This window comes from Phyllostomus discolor, chromosome 6 (genome assembly GCF_004126475.2).
Source record: "Phyllostomus discolor isolate MPI-MPIP mPhyDis1 chromosome 6, mPhyDis1.pri.v3, whole genome shotgun sequence".
In the NCBI taxonomy this organism is placed as follows: Eukaryota; Metazoa; Chordata; class Mammalia; order Chiroptera; family Phyllostomidae; genus Phyllostomus; species Phyllostomus discolor.
The window spans coordinates 67,700,527-67,718,232 of record NC_040908.2 but is presented as its reverse complement, the minus strand read 5'-3'; the positions used below and the strand labels follow the sequence as shown (position 1 = coordinate 67,718,232).

Here is a 17,706-nt window from a genome sequence, read left to right as displayed (position 1 = left end):
CAGCTAGATTTGACTACAAAAAATTGCTCTATGTCAAAACCACCATAGAATAATTAAAAAATATTATAACATGATAAGTAAAAGTTAATATACCTAAAACATAAAGCTCATATAAAAATAGTGAGAAAATATGAGTCCAAACAGTAAACTGGCAAAGAACTCACACATAATTCACAAAAAGGAAGCACAAGTGGATAATAGTCCACTTGTTTAAAGTTTACTAGTTTACTAGTAATCAAAGTTTACTAGTTTAAAAGTTTAAAGTTTACCAGTAATCAAAGAAATGTTAGTTAAGACAATGAAGTACTATATTGCCTATCAAATTAGCAAAGATTTAAAGCTATTCTGTTATGACAAGGAATGGGGGTTTCCATGTATGTACCATTGGAGTAAACAAAATTTGCAAAAGTAAATCTGTGATGTGCTATCTGTTGTATCAAGAGACATTTTTTAAATATTAATAAAGACAAGAAAGTCAAATGTGTTGTTTGTTGAAGATGGGAGATGGATACATGTATATTCACTATATTTGAAAATATCTGCCTAATTTTAAAAACTCCATAAGCTTTGATTCAATTTGGAATTAAATCTAATAAAATTTAATGAAAAAGAATGTTCATTGAGGCATTATTTATTATAGTAACAATATTTATTCACATTAAGTGAATGACACAGTAAGTAAAGCAACTACATAATGGTATAATCACATAGAACATTATACCTCTATGAGAAATATTTGGAATTATTTTTAATAACAGCAGAAAGTGTCCATCTATAGTGAAGCAAATCAGGATAAAACACTAAAAATATCTCATCCCAATTTATTAAGAATTGCAGTACTGAGGGTGAAAATATTTTAAGGTTTCTGTTTTCTAATTCTTCTGTGATATGGGTTCTTAATCTGCAGTGCACAGAGGGATCCATCTTCTACCATTGGGCCTATGACCCAAATTAAGAAAAGAACTAGTCTTGAACATATGAAAATTGTTATTACACCATTTCTTCTGATTATGTAAAATGTTTACAAAATTTAAACAAAGCAAGGAAGTGCTTTTAATGCTACAGTAAGCTAACAAGAGCATACAAAATATTTATCAAGTGATTATGCTGGACTCTCTCATAAGTGCTTTCTAGGCATATTCTTGTTTATTCCCCATTTTTACAGATGATGAACTCAGATTCAGAGAAGTTAAGTGATATTATCACACAGGCAGGCAGGGGAATATAACTCATGTGAGTTTTAAACACTCCGTTCTACTGCCTTCTCATGTAGAAAAACTAAGATATAAAGGAGTAAGTGGTTTTATTCCAGCTACATAAAAAGTTCATAAAAAAGAATATATCTTTTTAAAATACACTGAAAATCAGTAAAAAAATATGTTAATAGTGGCTAACTCTGGGTGGTAAAAATGAGTCTTTAATCTAGTTTTCACAAATATAAGTTATATTTATCTTGTACCCATTTGCTCTAGCTACAGAGTACACAAAATTATAAATTCACATCTTTTTTACTGCTATTCATTAACTTTTTAAAAATAAACTTTATTTTAGAATAGTTTTAGATTTACAGAAAAGTTGTGAAAATAGTACAGGGAGTTCTCATATATGCTATATTCAGTTTCCTCTTTTTAACTTCTTATATTAGTATGGTATACTTATCAAAATTAATGAACCAATATTTATACATTATTAACTAAAATCCATATTTTATTTAGATTTCTTTCATTTAAAATTTTATTTATTTATTTATCTATTTAGAGGAAATCAGTTTGTTGTTCCTCTTATTTATGCATTCAATGGTTGCTTCTTATATGTGCCCTGACCAGAGATCGAACCTGCAACCTCGGTGTATCGGGATGACATGAGCAATTGAGCCACCCAGACAGTTTCTTTCACTTTTATGTACTGTCCCTTTTCTGTTCCAGGAACCCATTACTCATTAATTTTTGAACACAGCACTTAACATCTTAGGCAGTTTTTTAATAATTAATAAAATGTTGCATCTTTATATCTATTTATATAAATAAATATTTAACATTTAAAGAATACAGGCTTTTATGATGCAAACTAAACATACTGAGAGTGATAGCAAAGTAGAGAAAATCGTTCAAACTAAAAAATTTTCAGTAGGGGAGAAAGCTTCCAAATAGAATTCTTTTAAAGGTCAAATTAAAATGGGAATTGGTCAAATGGTCAAATGGGAAATGAGAACTGTGGAGAAAGTATATTGGCTTATGGAGGAAGTAATTGTAAAAGAAAGTTTCCTGAAAAAAATTACAGTGCTTGCCTAAAAATGTAGCATAGTTCATAAACTCACATGTAAAACAGAATAATAGCCCATCAAATAAATCTATCATTTTCTTAAGAGTTTCTGAAGGTTTTTATCTTTCATTTGTTGAGTACTTCTAAGATTGAATACAAATCTATTATATTCCCTGCTCCCTCTTTTCCTTAATATTTAACACTTTATGTTTGAGAATTTCATTTAGAAATTATGTGGCATATTGTTTAATAAAGGTAAAAAAAATGGCTGGTTCTAAAGCCTGAGCTTTTCTATAAAATGAAAAGAGAATTAACTGAGCCTCAGAAGAAATATACATTTTCTTGGAGAAAAATATACTAGGAACAAATATACCTGGTTTTCTTGTTTAGCTTTAGAAAACTGTTCTTGGAGACTGTCATTCTCATGAGCCAAGATATCTCTCTCCCTGGCAATTTGAGCCAGTTCATCATTTGTTTCATCCAATTGCCGACGCATTCTGGAAATGTCTTGTTCACACATAATTAGCGCTTCAGTGGACTGTCTATTCCACAAATCAGATAGTACATAAGAAGAGACATTTTACCAAAACAGAATTAACAAATTCTCACATGAAAGAAGATGGACAGTTAGCATAAAAACATTTGAAGTAGTTTTAAACACATTTAAATTCATAGAATTAAAGACTGCATAGATACTGCATAGGAGTTTCTCTGTTGCCAACATTCCAGTATGAAAAAAAGGATGCTAAACATACATAATAGTCAATGATTAGCTAAGTATTTCAAAACTTCTGACATTCAAATAATAGGAAAGCTTTCATCCTACCTCTAGCTTGCCATTGCTTAGTCTCCTTGCAGGTTCCTCTTCCTCTGCCCTCTTAAATTTAATGGTTCTGAGGGCTCAACTCTTAGTTTCCTGATTCTTCTTACTTTATGCCTTTGCTCAGACAAATACTATTCATTTCCATGGCTCCCAAACCCAACCCCAGATGACTCTGAAATCATTAATTCCAGCCTTGGCCTCTTCCTTACACTCCAGACTCTTATATTTAACTGCTTATGAGACATATTTAAAGAAGGTCTCAAATGCTTTTTCAATTCAGAGGGAAGTCATCTTTTTCTATACTTTCTACATGTCTGGTATTCATCCCCAGCCAAAAACCTGGCATTTTCTTAGATTTACTTCCTCACAAGCACATCACCCCTCTCCCCCAACTCCCCAACCCCAATTTATCATCATTCCTCAGCCTGGGTAATCTTTCTAATGAAAAATCTCCTCAAAATTCTTTAACAATTTATTTCCCAAAGGACAAAATAAAGACTCATTTGTCTACAACACAGGCCTCTGTGTTTATCCTTTCCTCCCTTCACATCTCCTCTCATGCTTCAGGTTCCAACACTCACCTGCTTTTCATTCAAGAGGCTCTTCAACATTATCTGTGATTCTTTGCTCTTTCTCCCTTGATTGCCTGTTCCTTTCCCTTCCTTGGCAAACACTACATCCCCTTTTACTTCCCTAGACAGACTTAGATCTTCTTCCAATATTAGAAAGTTATAACACTATACATAACAATAAGCCCCTTGTCTCTTAGTTTGTACCTAACACAGTACTTTGCCTCTAATAAATACTCAAATTCTTGTTGAATGAATGCTTTACCTTGATGCCTGTTCCATCTCAGCAATGATATTCTTCATGCCTGAAATGGTCTTTTCCTTGAAAATTAATATAAGTATGAAATAAAAAAATTATCTTATCAACTGTTATTTCTATTAAAACTGAATGAACAAAAAGAAATTTCCCCTACCCTTTTTGATTTCCATTTGGGTTTAAACATTTATGCTCTATTCATCTCTTCTATACTTTAAAACTAAAGCCTAATATATCATGTGAATATCTGTACTAGATAAAAACAATGCATTATGCTCATTAAAGGCTACACTTAGGTGTCTTGATATGAGATCAATATATCAAATACTTTATTAAAGTTTTGTGCAGTCACCCAGCAATTTGAGAACCTCATGAGCATTCTGTATTTAGAGGCTAACCAATGGTTTGCATTAAGGTGTTCTCTATGAGGAATAGGATTGATTTACTTCCACTCTTCACATTATAAAACCCAGGAAAGTGAATTATGTAGAACTAAGTTTATCTCTTAAGAGTAATAACTTTGATCAAGTGAATTATTTATATTAGTCATCAACAGCATCTTCAAAAACCTGCTAAAATGGAGTCACTTATAAAAGTATATTATTAAGTTGAGGTGTGAGTTAAATAAAAAGGTAAGAGTTAGGCCTAGAGCAAAAAATAAAAATAGAATAAACTATTGATATTTTCCTTTTTCAAGGGTGTGGTGAGAGAGTAGATTAATGGAGTCAATGAAGGCTGAAATGAGTATGATTATCTGCATGCTGTCAATACCATTTCCACACCTCCTCCTTTGAAAATTCTTGTTGATGTAAACTACTTACAGATACGATTTACAGATACTTAGGCTGGCATTAGCCTTAAAAAAGTAGGAAAACTGTTCTTTCACTTAACAACTAGATTTCACTTTGCCTTTGAATTTTGAAAGCCTTAGTAACTAAGTAAACAAGATAAAAAACTAAAACTATATTTCCCAACCAGGTCTGTTCCTGTTCATTAGAGAGACAGTTTAGTTGTGTGTATGCACACATGTGTATGTGTTATCTTCCTTTATTCATGTGCTCCTCTCCAGGGTAATTTTTAGCGCTGGTTTCCCATTCTGCTTCCTGGTAGAATGAATGGAGCAGATTTCACACCTGGTGGTAATGGATATTGGAATATGGTTAACATATCCATTAGCAAAGCACAGCCAATGGAGGAAAAACTCAAAAAGAAAATGCTGTTTTAAATGGAATGCTAATACATGCTTTTGAAATATACTTTAATAAATTTCTAAATAAATTCTGAAAAATTAATTGAACTTCCAGTGTTTCTGAAAGTCATTACTTGGTTACGTTTAAATATGGTTTATAAGTCTACAAAGGACTTCCTTTTAACAATAGAAATTCATCTTGAAAGTAAGATTATCTAAGAACATTATAAAGTATCCAGGGAAACAAAATTACTGGGTAGAATCCAATAATATATCCTATTAGCCCTACTTTCTCTTAATATTGCCCTAATATCACCATTTCTCAAACTGTTGAAGTCTATGCCATCATTATCAATTTAATATTTTTGTACAACCCAATATGTCCAACCAGGGACACAGGCTCAAGTTAATTGTTAAAAATTCAATCTGCACAAGATGGTTGTAAATCTTCCTGGAGAAAAGAAACTAAAATATTACACAAATAATTCTGGATTTTATTACTCAAAAATCTGTGAACTTGCTATTGAAGTTTTCTAACTTTAATAGTAAGAAGTAGGACATCATTATTAACTATGATTACCAATAAGGTAAAAAAAAAACCTTCACCTATTTATTATATAATAGACTTTTCCATAGAAATTATTTCAGTAATCTCCACATTAGACTGTAAGACTACTGCGTTTCTCTGTGTGGTATTTTTGAGTTCAGCTCTGAAATATAATTATAGAAAACACTTATTCTTTTGAATGTTCAGCCCTGGTTTAAAACACTCTTTCCCTTCAGAGGATAAATATGTTTATGTTCATGATCTTATACAAAGTTCTTGATTTGAAATGGGCTTGCAACTCAATATTCCTTATGAAGGAAAAGATAATGTTGGTACAATTAGCAGAATGCAAGGAATGTAAAATATAGATACAGCAGACAGAAGAGATTCAGAAAGATATGAATAATATGTTTCTAAGTGTTAGTGTTTTTAAAGAAAATCATGTTTATTGAAAAAGTTTTAAATATGAGAAATAAGACTCTACCCCCAAAAGCCACAAAATTTTTAAAAACATTAAGGTGTAACTTATAAAGTAATGAGTCAGCCTTTTAAACAAGTAAACCAAAATTTACTATCTTAGGCACTTTGGTGATTTCATTAGGCTCATCATTCCCAAATTTATTAACTTCAATTTTCTCTCCAAACCTAAAAATCCAAGAGCCTATGAATATGTCAGTTACATGTCCCAAAGACATGTCGATATTCTTCCTCTCTGAGCCTGTTTCCCACTTCATGCACAGCAACTATTCACGTGGTTCCTAAGTGAGAAAGCACATCTTGTCAGTCTTGCTCCCTTCACAGCTCTGTTTATGTCATGGATACTGCCACTATCCCAACACAGTTCTTAACATTTTACTCCTAACGAGTATCCTTGTTACTATTCTCACTTCCCTATAATCCATCTTTTACATAGAATAACAGGTGTCAGAATATTTATTTTAAAATAAAGATCTAATTGTGATATTCTGTTTACATTATTTCATTTGATTCACTATATTGATGATGATAGTCTAAATTCAACACTACATACATTTTTATAATTTGTTGCTTTCTATCCCATTTCACCTTTTGTTCCCTATCCCCACCCCATACTTACCTCTTTGCAATATGTTCTCTGGAATACTAAACTATCAAGAAATCCCATGAAATTCTCTTATGAAAGCCATTGGGCTTTCATATGAGCTCCTCTGCCTGGATTCCCCTTTCTGTAAAAAGTATTCTGTCTGTCTGAATCACTACTTCTCTCACTATACCCATCCCCTATATGTTTTCCTGGCTAATTTCTAGCCAATTTTCAGGGCAGTCCAGGCACCATCACCTCCTGGAAAGCTTTCTAGATCTTCCTCCTCACTTAATCCAACTCCCAGGTTAAATCAAGTGTGTTTCTGCCAAACTCCAACCGCACATTGTGCATAAATCATTATGCCACTTAGCACATTCTTTCATGATAGCATCTTTATATATCTTTCTCCCAATCATACTGTAGGCTTTGGAAGGCATGCCCACTCCTCAGTGTCTAACATAATACCTGGTACCTATCAATAAATGTTTGTTGAATGGGTGGATGAGTAAATGAATGAATTAGTTCCCTTAGAGAGGGGAAAGGCCTGATTCCAATGATGCTACCTTTGCTTAAGACATGTGTGGAAAAGTTTTGGAATTGTCTTCAGAATCAGTTTATGAGCCAGAATAGGCTATCAATATTTCCCTGACTTTTTGGAAACTCCTTTTATGTTGCTGTTTGAATAAAAACTGAGGGCTGGAGATTGCTACCCAGCTTTATTTACCAGCCCCACATCATCTAGTCTCAATGACCAAGGGAAATGTAAAAATGTGCTCTGAACACAATTACAAGGACAATTTTAACAGAATAGATATATGGCCTCCCAAAGTGGCTAACTGAAAATATAAGTTCTAGTGTGCTTTTAAGAAGAAATCAGTATCACTGCTATATTGTCATGCCTCACATTTTGATATTTGAATTACTTATTATCAGTGAATGTTAATCATAAATTGATGAAAGAACACATTTCTTGACTATCCTAAAATATTTCAAAATCATATGTTAAAGTTTCAGCTTTCTAGAACAAAGTTTGAGAGAATCCTAATATTTTATTCAGATTTAAGTGAAAACATTTCTTTTAAACCACAGTTCTTAGAACATACTTTCATTGCCAAACTCTCTCCAAGGGATGCAATGTTCTCAGACTTTTTATCCAAGCATGCTTGTAGGCACTCCTTTTCTTTAGCCATATCATTGAGGGTCGCACCAAGAATGCTGATTTCTTCTCGCTGGGCAATACTTTGCCTTGTAAAGTTATCTAAATATGTAATCATAAGGGTATTTTGAAATGAAGATAATTTTTCTAGTTCAAGCAGATTGAAATAATTTTCAAAGTAAGCTGTCCTATATTATATTTGATGGCTAAAAATAAGTAATGTATCCCAAATAAAAACATGGCTTTTACTGTTAGTAATTGAAAAGTAAGATGAATCATGAAATTCTAAATAACTCATAAATGTAAAAGAACAATTAACACATTTGAATAAGAATAGCAAAAGAAAGCTCTATATTACAAATTCTCAAAGTAGATTTACATTTGTGGTGGGGTGGGGAATGTAGGTGGATGAAGTTGGGTGGAATACTAATATTTCCCCTCTCTCTAAACTAGAATTACTGTTGTATATAAGTTTGTAACTAATAGATCTTAGTAAAATATTCACTTAAGTCATCTTCAGAATAAAATGCCTTCAAATATTCAAATGTTTCTAAAATTATCTGAATTTTTTCTAAAAATTCCTAGAAAAAATTATCCTAAGACATCTGATTTGATTTGTAAAAACACTGGCAAGCCAATGTCAATTCTAAAGGCCTAAATGACAGGTATACAATAGTAGTTTTCAAAGTGTGGTTTCTCAACCCGTACCATCAGCATCATTTGGGAACCCCAGCTCTACTGAATTAGAATTTCTGAGTGGGCAGAACAATTATGTTTTTATAAGCACCCCTCCCATGTGACTCTAATGCACAACAAAGCTTGACAACCACTTGAGAAAACTGATAAAGTTATGAAAGCCTAAGCTATATCCTACTCTAAGAAGTCTGGCTCCAGTGATCTTTATTAGCTCTCCAAATCATTCTAACACACATGGAAGTTTGAGAACCACTGGTAGATCTCTAGGTTAATCCCTGCCAATGGCCACCCAGTGCAGCACTAAGAGAGACAATATCGTATGAAAAGAGGATGATCTCTATTGTACTTGAAAATAAATCAATTCTTGTTTCTGGGCAGTACTATCTCTCAGGCCAACCACATGTTTTGAGTGTTCTGATATCTGAGTTCATTTCCACTGGCATAAAATAAATAAATAAATGAAAGCTCTAAAACAGCTCTAGTAGTTCTTAGCTTTAAAAAAATTCTTAACTTCAAGCTAACATCCATTTTTCTGCTACTCTTAGTAGCTAAACTTCTTAAGAGATTCTATTCTCTCCTATCTCTACTTTCTCACTTCCCGGCCATTCTTCAACTTATTCCATCTTTCCACATTCAACAACCTATCCAAACTTTGTCAGTGTTACCAAAATCTCCAATGTGCCAAATCCAAAAGACATTTTTTTCATCTTCTTCTTATTTTTGCTTCTTGAAAGTATCTGACAATTGATGCTACTCCCCTTCTTTTTAAAACATTTTCTCTCTTTTGAGACTCCCAAAATAACACTCACTTACTTCTTCCTACTTCTTTGGTTTCATCTTACTCAGCCCTGGATTCTCTTCTCAATATTTATTTTTTCTTTAAGAGATTTTATGGTTTTAAAATATTATTTATATGCTGATGTGTCCCTAATGTATATCTTTAGCTTAGATTTCTCTTCTGAGATAAAAACTTATCTATTTAACTGCCTGCTTTACATTTTCGTTTGGACTTAAAATATCTAAAAATGAGTTTTTTAATATTCTCTTTTTATATTTATTTTTTAATATTTCTTATATGAGTGAAAAGCATCTTTACCCACCCAATTGTTTATGCCAGACAGATTTGAACTACATAATAGTAAATGTTAAAAATATTTACTCCATTTTAAAATGGGCTCTTTTATAGTCTTAATCAAAATTTTACTTTACAGTTATAAAAAGATTAAATTATGACCATATTTTCATAGAGACCACTAGTAAGAAACATAAATGGGAGAGTATAAAAATAGTTTTCTCTATAAACCCAAGTAATCTCATAGATATGTCAAATATATGTACACTGTCCACCAAAAATAATATACATGTACTGTTTCACTACAACAGCTATGAAAAAGCCAAAATATCATACACAAACTTGTAAATTAAAAAATGATCATCATAAATTATAAAATGTTGCTTTCTTTAGTTATATTTTCATTGAAAAAATATGAAGCCATGTCTAAGTACTGATGGTCCTGAATCTAAGTAAAAAAGTTTACTATGAATGAAAAACATATTTTTCCACAATTGACTCACAAACTTTTAATTTAAGGGACCCATCTCCAAGTTTATCTACATTATAACTGAAGAGAATAAAACATTTTTCTACCAGACTTAAATAAAAAAGTAATATCAGGAAAAAAACTCACCAATTTTTTCATCCAAGCACATAATTTTCTCCTGAGTAAGCTGTAGCTCATATTTTTTCTTAGCAAGGTGTCGCTGAGTATCAGAAAGATCTTTTTCTGTATTTTCATATAAAAGTCTGTAAACATTTTAGTAATAAAACTAATTCTGAAATTTCTATTTTTATCAACCTCAGTGTATTTAAATCTAAAAACTTTTAAGAATACTAATAAACACTTTTCTTTTTAGTATTTTCATAAAATCTCATTATGGAAAGTTTAGAGAATAAAGGGTAAAAAAAGGATCCTCAATCCACTACTCTAACATAAGCTGCTATTAGCATTTTGGTGTTCACTATTAAGTGGGCTTTCGTATTTTTCATATTCAATGTTATGCATATTTTGAAGTTACCATAATATAAGTTCAATATTGCGTCCTGATTTTTTGACCTATACTTAATATTTAATAATTTTCCATCTATAATAATATAGCTCTCTAAATTATCATTTCTGGCTGAAAAATGTTATATGAGCAATAGTTATTTACTTTTAAGTAAACATAAATATTTACTTCAGTATTCCCTTATTAGGCATTTAGATTCATTTCAGTTTTTCACTATTATAAATAATTCTGTAGTAAACAGCAATACACTCACTCCAAATTTATTAAGTGTCTAGTATGTACGAGGTACCAGGTGTTAAGAGACCTATGGTGAACTAGGTGGACACCGGCCCTGCCATCAGAGAGTTCACAGTCAATAAACAAGTAAACTGACTCTAATTGTTGGCAGTGTGGAAACTAGGTCATCTGAAAGTCCTCTAATGTAAAGAAGCATCCTAGAATATAAAGAAGCATCCTTTTGAATGTATAGAAAAACTTGTAAGAATTTGTAAGGGAAGTCCCGTGGAGTCAAGTTGGAGCAGTAACACTATGAATTGAGGTTATGTTAGATATGGCTGAAGTTTACTTGTTTCAGTAGTCCAGGGTCTTGTGTCTTAAATCAGAAATGAAAGATTAAGCCATAGAGATGTCTGCAATGCAACTATTTGAACTAAGATACCCCACATAAAGCTACTGAGGATGATAACATAAGTGAAAAGGTTAGGCTAGACAAAATCAGCTTGTCTACCAACCATTGCTAGGCTCAAGGTAAATGTAACAACTAAAAGTCTTCCTTGGAAATTCTTAATCTCAAAATAAGAAATCAAAATAAAATCTGGTTCTAGGATGATCATGTATCCTAGAACACTTGGCAGAAATAAACACAAAACTCTGGAAGGACGTACCATCAACCCAGGCAAAGAACTAAACCTCAGATAAAGGTATGTTGAAAATTAGCTCACAATTCAAATTTTAAAAACACTAAGTAATAACCCAAACTTAGTGGGAGTCAAAAGACACACTAAATTAGACCCCCAACCATTTCAGATGTAGCGTTTTCAAACAGAAATTTAAGAATAGTTGTATTTAACTACTAAGACACAAAATAAGTAATATACCACTTCATGCTGGTCAGAATGGCCATCATTAATAAATCAACAAGTGCCTGAGAGGTTGTGGAGAAAGGGGAACCCTAATACACTGTTGGTGGGAATGCAGACTGGTGCAGCCACTGTGTAAAACACAACGGAATTTCCTCAAAAAACTAAAAATGGAACTGCCTTGTGATTTAGTGATTCCACTGCTGGGATTATACCCTAAGAATTCTGAAACACCAATTCAAAAGAACCTATGAACCCCCATGTTTATAGTATCATTATTTACAATAGACAAGTGCTAGAAAGAGCCTAAGTGTCCATCAGTAAATGAGTGGATCCCATCAGTAAACTGTGGTACATTTACATAATGGAAGACTACACAGCAGAAAGAAAAAAGGAATTCCTACCCCTTGCAACAACATAGATGGAACTGGAGAGGATTTATGCTAAGTAAAGTAAGCCAGCTAGTAAAAGACAAATACCATATGATCTCACCTACCAGGGGAACCTAATCAACAAAACAAACAAATGAACAGGAAAAAAAGAACCACAGACATGGAAATTAAGAACAAACTGAGAATGACCAGAAGGGTGGAGGGAGGGGGATTAATAGTGGAAAGGGGAAGGGTCAAGGAACATATACAATGGATCCATGGGATTGTTTGGGGAGCAGGGATTGGACAGGAGAGAGGAGAGCAATGGGGTGGGGAGGAAATGGGGACAGCTATAACTGAACAACAATGAAAAAAAAGAAAAAATAACAGATTTTTTTAAAAGAACCAAAGAGAATGTCAAAACATTAAACTAAAATAATAGAAATAATTAAAAAATCAATAGACAAGTTTAAGAACACAATAGAAACATAAGAGGTGATCAGTAAGTTAGAGGAAAAAAAAAAGCAGATCAGCAGAAATCCTCTGTAATACAGCACAGAGAAAAAAGAGAGGTTAGGAGATATGAAAAAACAGAATGAAAAGGTCCAATAGTCACATAAATCAAAATTCCAGAAGGAGAGAATAAACACAATATTCAAAGAAATAGTAGCTAATACAATGTATAAAATCTTATATATAAAATATATGAACAAACATCAATGAAAAACCTGGCTACTAACATTAAGGGAACTTAAGTCCCGGGCAGAATAAATAACAAATCTTATCTATCATGACAATTATAAATGGGGGAGGGTAAAAGACTTAAAGGCATTTTTCTACACTTAAACTGATAACATGTGATAACAATGGACTGTGAAGAGCTCTGTATGTGTAATACCGAAAGTAACTATTGAAAACATCTATAGAGATACTCAAAAATAGTACACATAAATCAAAATGGAATTCTAAAAAAAATGTTCAAATAATCCCAGAAAGGCAAGTATCAGACAACAGAGATAGAAAAAACAATGGGAAAAGACAAGAAATCTAACATCGAAGACCTACTACATACCAATAACTACATTAAATGCATAAGGTCTACCTTATTCATAATAGCCAAAAACTAGAAACAATCAAGAAATTTCTCTGACCTGGTGAAATAGTTTTGTATCTTGAATGTGGCAGTAGTTGCATGAACCTATGTATGTGATAAAATAACATAAAACTATACAGATAAATTGTAACAATGCCATCACCATACCCAAGGTCATCTAGGTTTTCTTCTATGTTATCTCATAAAGGCTTTATTTTTATTTTCTTAGTTTTAAATATATTTTATTGATTATGCTATTAAAATTGTCGCAATTTTCCCCTTTTGTGGCCCTCCACCCAGCACCCCATACTCCCTCAGGCAAGCTCCACATCATTGTCCATATCCATGGGTCATGAATCCAAGCAGATCAGCAGAAATCCTCTATAATACAGCACAGGGAAGTCCATTTCTTATCAAGTACTTTATATCCCTATGTCTATTCTGTAACCACCTATTTGTACTTCTTAATCCCCTCACCTCTTAATCCATTCCCCTATATCTACCTCCCATCTGTCAACCATCAAAATGCTCTCTGTATTCATGATTCCATCTCTGTTCTTGTTTGCTTAGTTTGTTTTTTAGATTCACTTGTTGATAGGTACTTATTACATTTTATTTTTCATAGTTTTGGTTTTCTTTTCCTCAGATAAGACTATTTAACATTTTGTATACTAATGTTTTGGTGATGATGAACTGCTTTAGCTTTTTCTTGTCTGGGAAGCTCTTTACCAGCCCTTCAATTCTAAATATCATCTTTGCTGGATAGAGCAACCTTGGCTGTGGGTCCCTGCTTTTTATGACTTTGAATATTTCTTGCCAATCCCTTCTAGCCTGCAACATTTCTTTTGAGAAATCAGCTGACAATCTTATGGGAATTCCTCTGTAGATAACTAACTGCTTTTCTTTTGCTGCTTTTAAGACTCTATCTTTAACCTTTGGCATTTTGATTATGGTGTGCTTTGGAGTGGGTCTCTTTGCATCCATCCTGTTTGGGACTTCGTGCTTCCTGGACTTGCATGTTTATTTCCTTCACAGAATTAGGGAAGTTTTCTTTCATTATTTTTTCAAATAGATTTCCAATTTCTTGCTCCTTCTCTTCTTCTGGCACACCTATGATGTAACTGTTGAGACACTTGAAATTGTCCCAAAGGCTTCTTACATTATCCTTGTTTTTTTAGATTCTTTTTTCTATTGTTCTGATAGCTTGCTTTTGCTTCTTTTTAAAAAAAAATATATTTTGTTGCCTTGGCTGATGTAGCACAGTGGATTTAGTGCAGGCCTGTGAACCAGGGGCTTGCTGGTTCAATTCCCAGCCTAGGGCACATGCCTGGGTTGTAGGCCAGGTCCCCAGTAGGGGGTGTGCAGGACACTGCCACTCACTGATGTTTCTCTCCCTCTCTTTCTCCTTCCTTTCTCCTCTCTCTAAAAATAAATAAATAAATACATACATAAAATCTTTTAAAAATATATATATGTATGTATTGTTGATCACGCTATTACAATTGTCCTGTTTCCCCCCTTTAATTCCTCAAGGCCCTGCACACTCCCTCCTGCCCACATTCCCCACCCCCTTAGTTCATGTCTGTGGGTCATACATATAAGTTCTTTGGCTTCTATATTTCCTATACTATTCTTAACCTGCCCCTGTCTATTTTGTGCATACCAATGATGCTTCTTATTCCCTGTATCTGTTCCCCCATTACCTTCTTCACCTTCTCCACCTTCTCCACTGATAACCCTCCATGTGATCTCCATTTCTGTTAATCTGTTCCTGTTCTAGTTGTTTCCTTAGTTTGTTTTTGTTTTTCTTTTTTTTTAGGTTCAGTTGTTGATAGTTGTGAGTTTGTTGTCATTTTATTGTTCATATTTTTTATCTTCTTTTTCTTATATAAGTTCCTTTATCATTTCATATAATAAGAGCCTGGTAATGATGAACTCCTTTAACTTGACCTTCTCTGGAAAGCACTTTATCTGCCCTTCCATTCTAAATCATAGTTTTGCTGGACAGAGTAACCTTGGATGGAGGTCCTTGCCTTTCATGACTTTGAACACTTCTTGCCAGCCCCTTGTTGCCTGTAAGGTTTCTTTTGAGAAATCAGCTTATGGGAACTCCTTTGTAGGTAACTGTCTCCTTTTCTCTTGCTGCTTTTGAGATTCTCTTCTTATCTTTCATCTTGGTTAATGTACTTATGATGTGCCTTGGTGTGTTCCACCTTGGATCTAATTTCTTTTTTTTTAAGATTTTATTTATTTATTTTTAGAGAGGGAAGGGAGGGAGAAAGAGAGAGAGAAAGATCAATGTGTGGTTGCTAGGGGTCATGGCCTGCAACCCAGGCATGTGCCCTGACTGGGAATCGAACCTGAGACACTTTGGTTCGCAGCCCGTGCTCAATCCACTGAGCTATGCCAGCCAGGGCAAAGAGCACCTTGGATCTAATTTCTTTGGGACCCTCTGAGCTTCCTGGACTTCCTGGAAATCTATTTCCTTTGCCAGATTGGGGACGTTCTTCATTATTTTTTCAACTAAGTTTTCAATTTATTGCTTTTCCTCTTCTTCTGGCACTCCTATAATTCCCATGTTGGAACATTTAAAGTTGTCCCAGAGATTCCTGAGCTTCTCCCTCTTTTTTTTTTTTTTTTTTTTTTTTTAAATTCTTGTTTCTTCCTTCTGGCCCAAATTGTTGATTTGAGTTCATGTTTCCTTCCCTCCGCTTTGGTTCCCTATGCATTTTCCTTTATTTCACTTTTCATAGCTTTCACTTTTCTCCTCTATTTTGTGACTATACTCAACAATTCTGTGAGCATCCTGACTACCAGTGTTTTGAACTGTGCATCTGATAAGTTGGCTATCTCTTCATAACTTAGTTGTATTTTCTGTGGAGTTTTGATCTGTTCTTTCATTTGGCTCATTTTTTGTCTCAGCATGCCTGTTATGTAGTAAGGAGCAGAGCCTTAGGTATTTGACAGGGAGGGACAACCCACATCTCTGTGTTGTGGCAGTGTATGTGAGGGAGGGGTCAGAGAGGGAACAGTGCCATTTCTTTAGCTCTCTGCCAGCTTTCAGTTGCTCCCATGGCTACACACAAGCCAATTGGGCCCTTCTGCTGATTCCCTGGTAGGTGGGTTTGTGTACATTCTAAGACCCTCTGGACCTCTCCAATAAACTCTCCCATTAGGCTGGGAGTTTCTCCAGCTGCCTCAACCCCCACAGGATTTTTCAGTCAGGGGTTTTGAGGCTTCATTTCCCTGCAGTGGAACCCTGGGTTGTGTGGTATCTTGCTCCCAAGTTGTCCCACCCAGTTTATCCACACACAAATGTGGGGCCTCCCAGTCTGCCAGCCACTGCCTTGTCCATCCCAGTCCTCTAGCTGCCTCCTTGCTGTGAGTCCTCTCTGCCCAGCTTCCCATCTCCACCCCTGCTACTGGTGTGAATGAATGTTTCTTCTTTAACTACTTGGTTGTCAGATTTCCATACAGTCAATTATCTGTCAGTTCTACTTGTTTTTTGTTTGTTTGTTTTTGTTTTTAAATTTGTTGTTGTCCTTTTGGTTGTATGAGGAGGCACAGTGTATCTATCTACACCTCCATCTTGGCTGGAAGTCTCCTGTTTTTTGCTTCTAATGTTCCAAAACATTGATTTAATTCCTAGCTTTAACCACTCTACTTTTGTTTCCCCATAAATTGTTCTTAATTTCAATTAGTGTGCCCTTCATTTCTGACTAGATCTTTTTTATGCTGTTGAGGTCCTCACTAAGTTCCTTGAGCATCCTTATAACCAATGTTTTAAACTCTGCATCTAATAGATTTCTTATCTCTTGTTTTGTTTGGTTCTTTTTCTGGAGTTTTGATCTGTACTTTCATTTGGGCCATATTTCTTTGTCTCCTCATTTTGGCAGCCTCCCTGTGCTTGTTTCTATATATTAGACAGAGCTACTCTGACTCCCTGTCTTAGTAGCATAGCCTAATGTAGTAGGTGTCCTATAGGGTCCAGTAGCACAGCCTCCCCTATCACCCAAGTTGGGTACTTGATGTGTGCTCTTTGTGCGGGCTGAGTACACACTTGTCTTGTAGTTAAGCCTTGGGTGCTGTTGGCAGGCCAATGGGATTAATTTACCCAGACCAGTCAGCTTCAAGGACTGGCTGTGACCACTGGCCACCAACCGCAGCCCTCTGTGGAGTACTAGCTGTACAAGGGCAGGGTGGTGGTGCTCTGACATGGTCTGTAGCTGTCCACTGAGTGTATAGACTCTGAGGTTTCCCAGGTGGTGAGGGCCAAGTTCAGCCCTCACCTATGTTCTGTCTGGGGTCACCCTGCATGAGCTATAAAGCCATCTGAGGTGGCTGCTACTTGTACTGGGCTTGGAGAGTCTCAGGCAAAGTCAACTGTAAATCTAGGTTGGCTGCTGCTACTGCTGGGCCTGGGGCCACAAAGCAAGAGGTACGAGGTACTGGGGCTCACTGAGGTCAGCTGTTGCTTATTTGAAAGGATTTAGGAAGTTGTGAAGGTTAAGCCAAGAGCAGCCATTCCTATGGAA

General features: G+C 34.6%; 1 protein-coding gene across 7 annotated transcripts in view; it reads right to left on the bottom strand.

The window, feature by feature from the left end:
• The window catches only part of TSGA10 (testis specific 10), a 158,069-nt gene that overhangs the window by 86,225 nt on the left and 54,138 nt on the right, over positions 1-17,706 (bottom strand). For all 7 annotated transcript variants that reach the window (XM_036028303.1, XM_028517269.2, XM_028517268.2 and 4 more), the window contains 4 exons: positions 10,250-10,365; positions 7,813-7,967; positions 3,920-3,975; positions 2,636-2,804 (listed from right to left, as the gene is read on the bottom strand). In XM_036028303.1, coding sequence (XP_035884196.1) covers positions 2,636-2,804; positions 3,920-3,975; positions 7,813-7,967; positions 10,250-10,365 — 496 coding nt within the window. The remainder of the gene's footprint in view (positions 1-2,635; positions 2,805-3,919; positions 3,976-7,812; positions 7,968-10,249; positions 10,366-17,706) is intronic.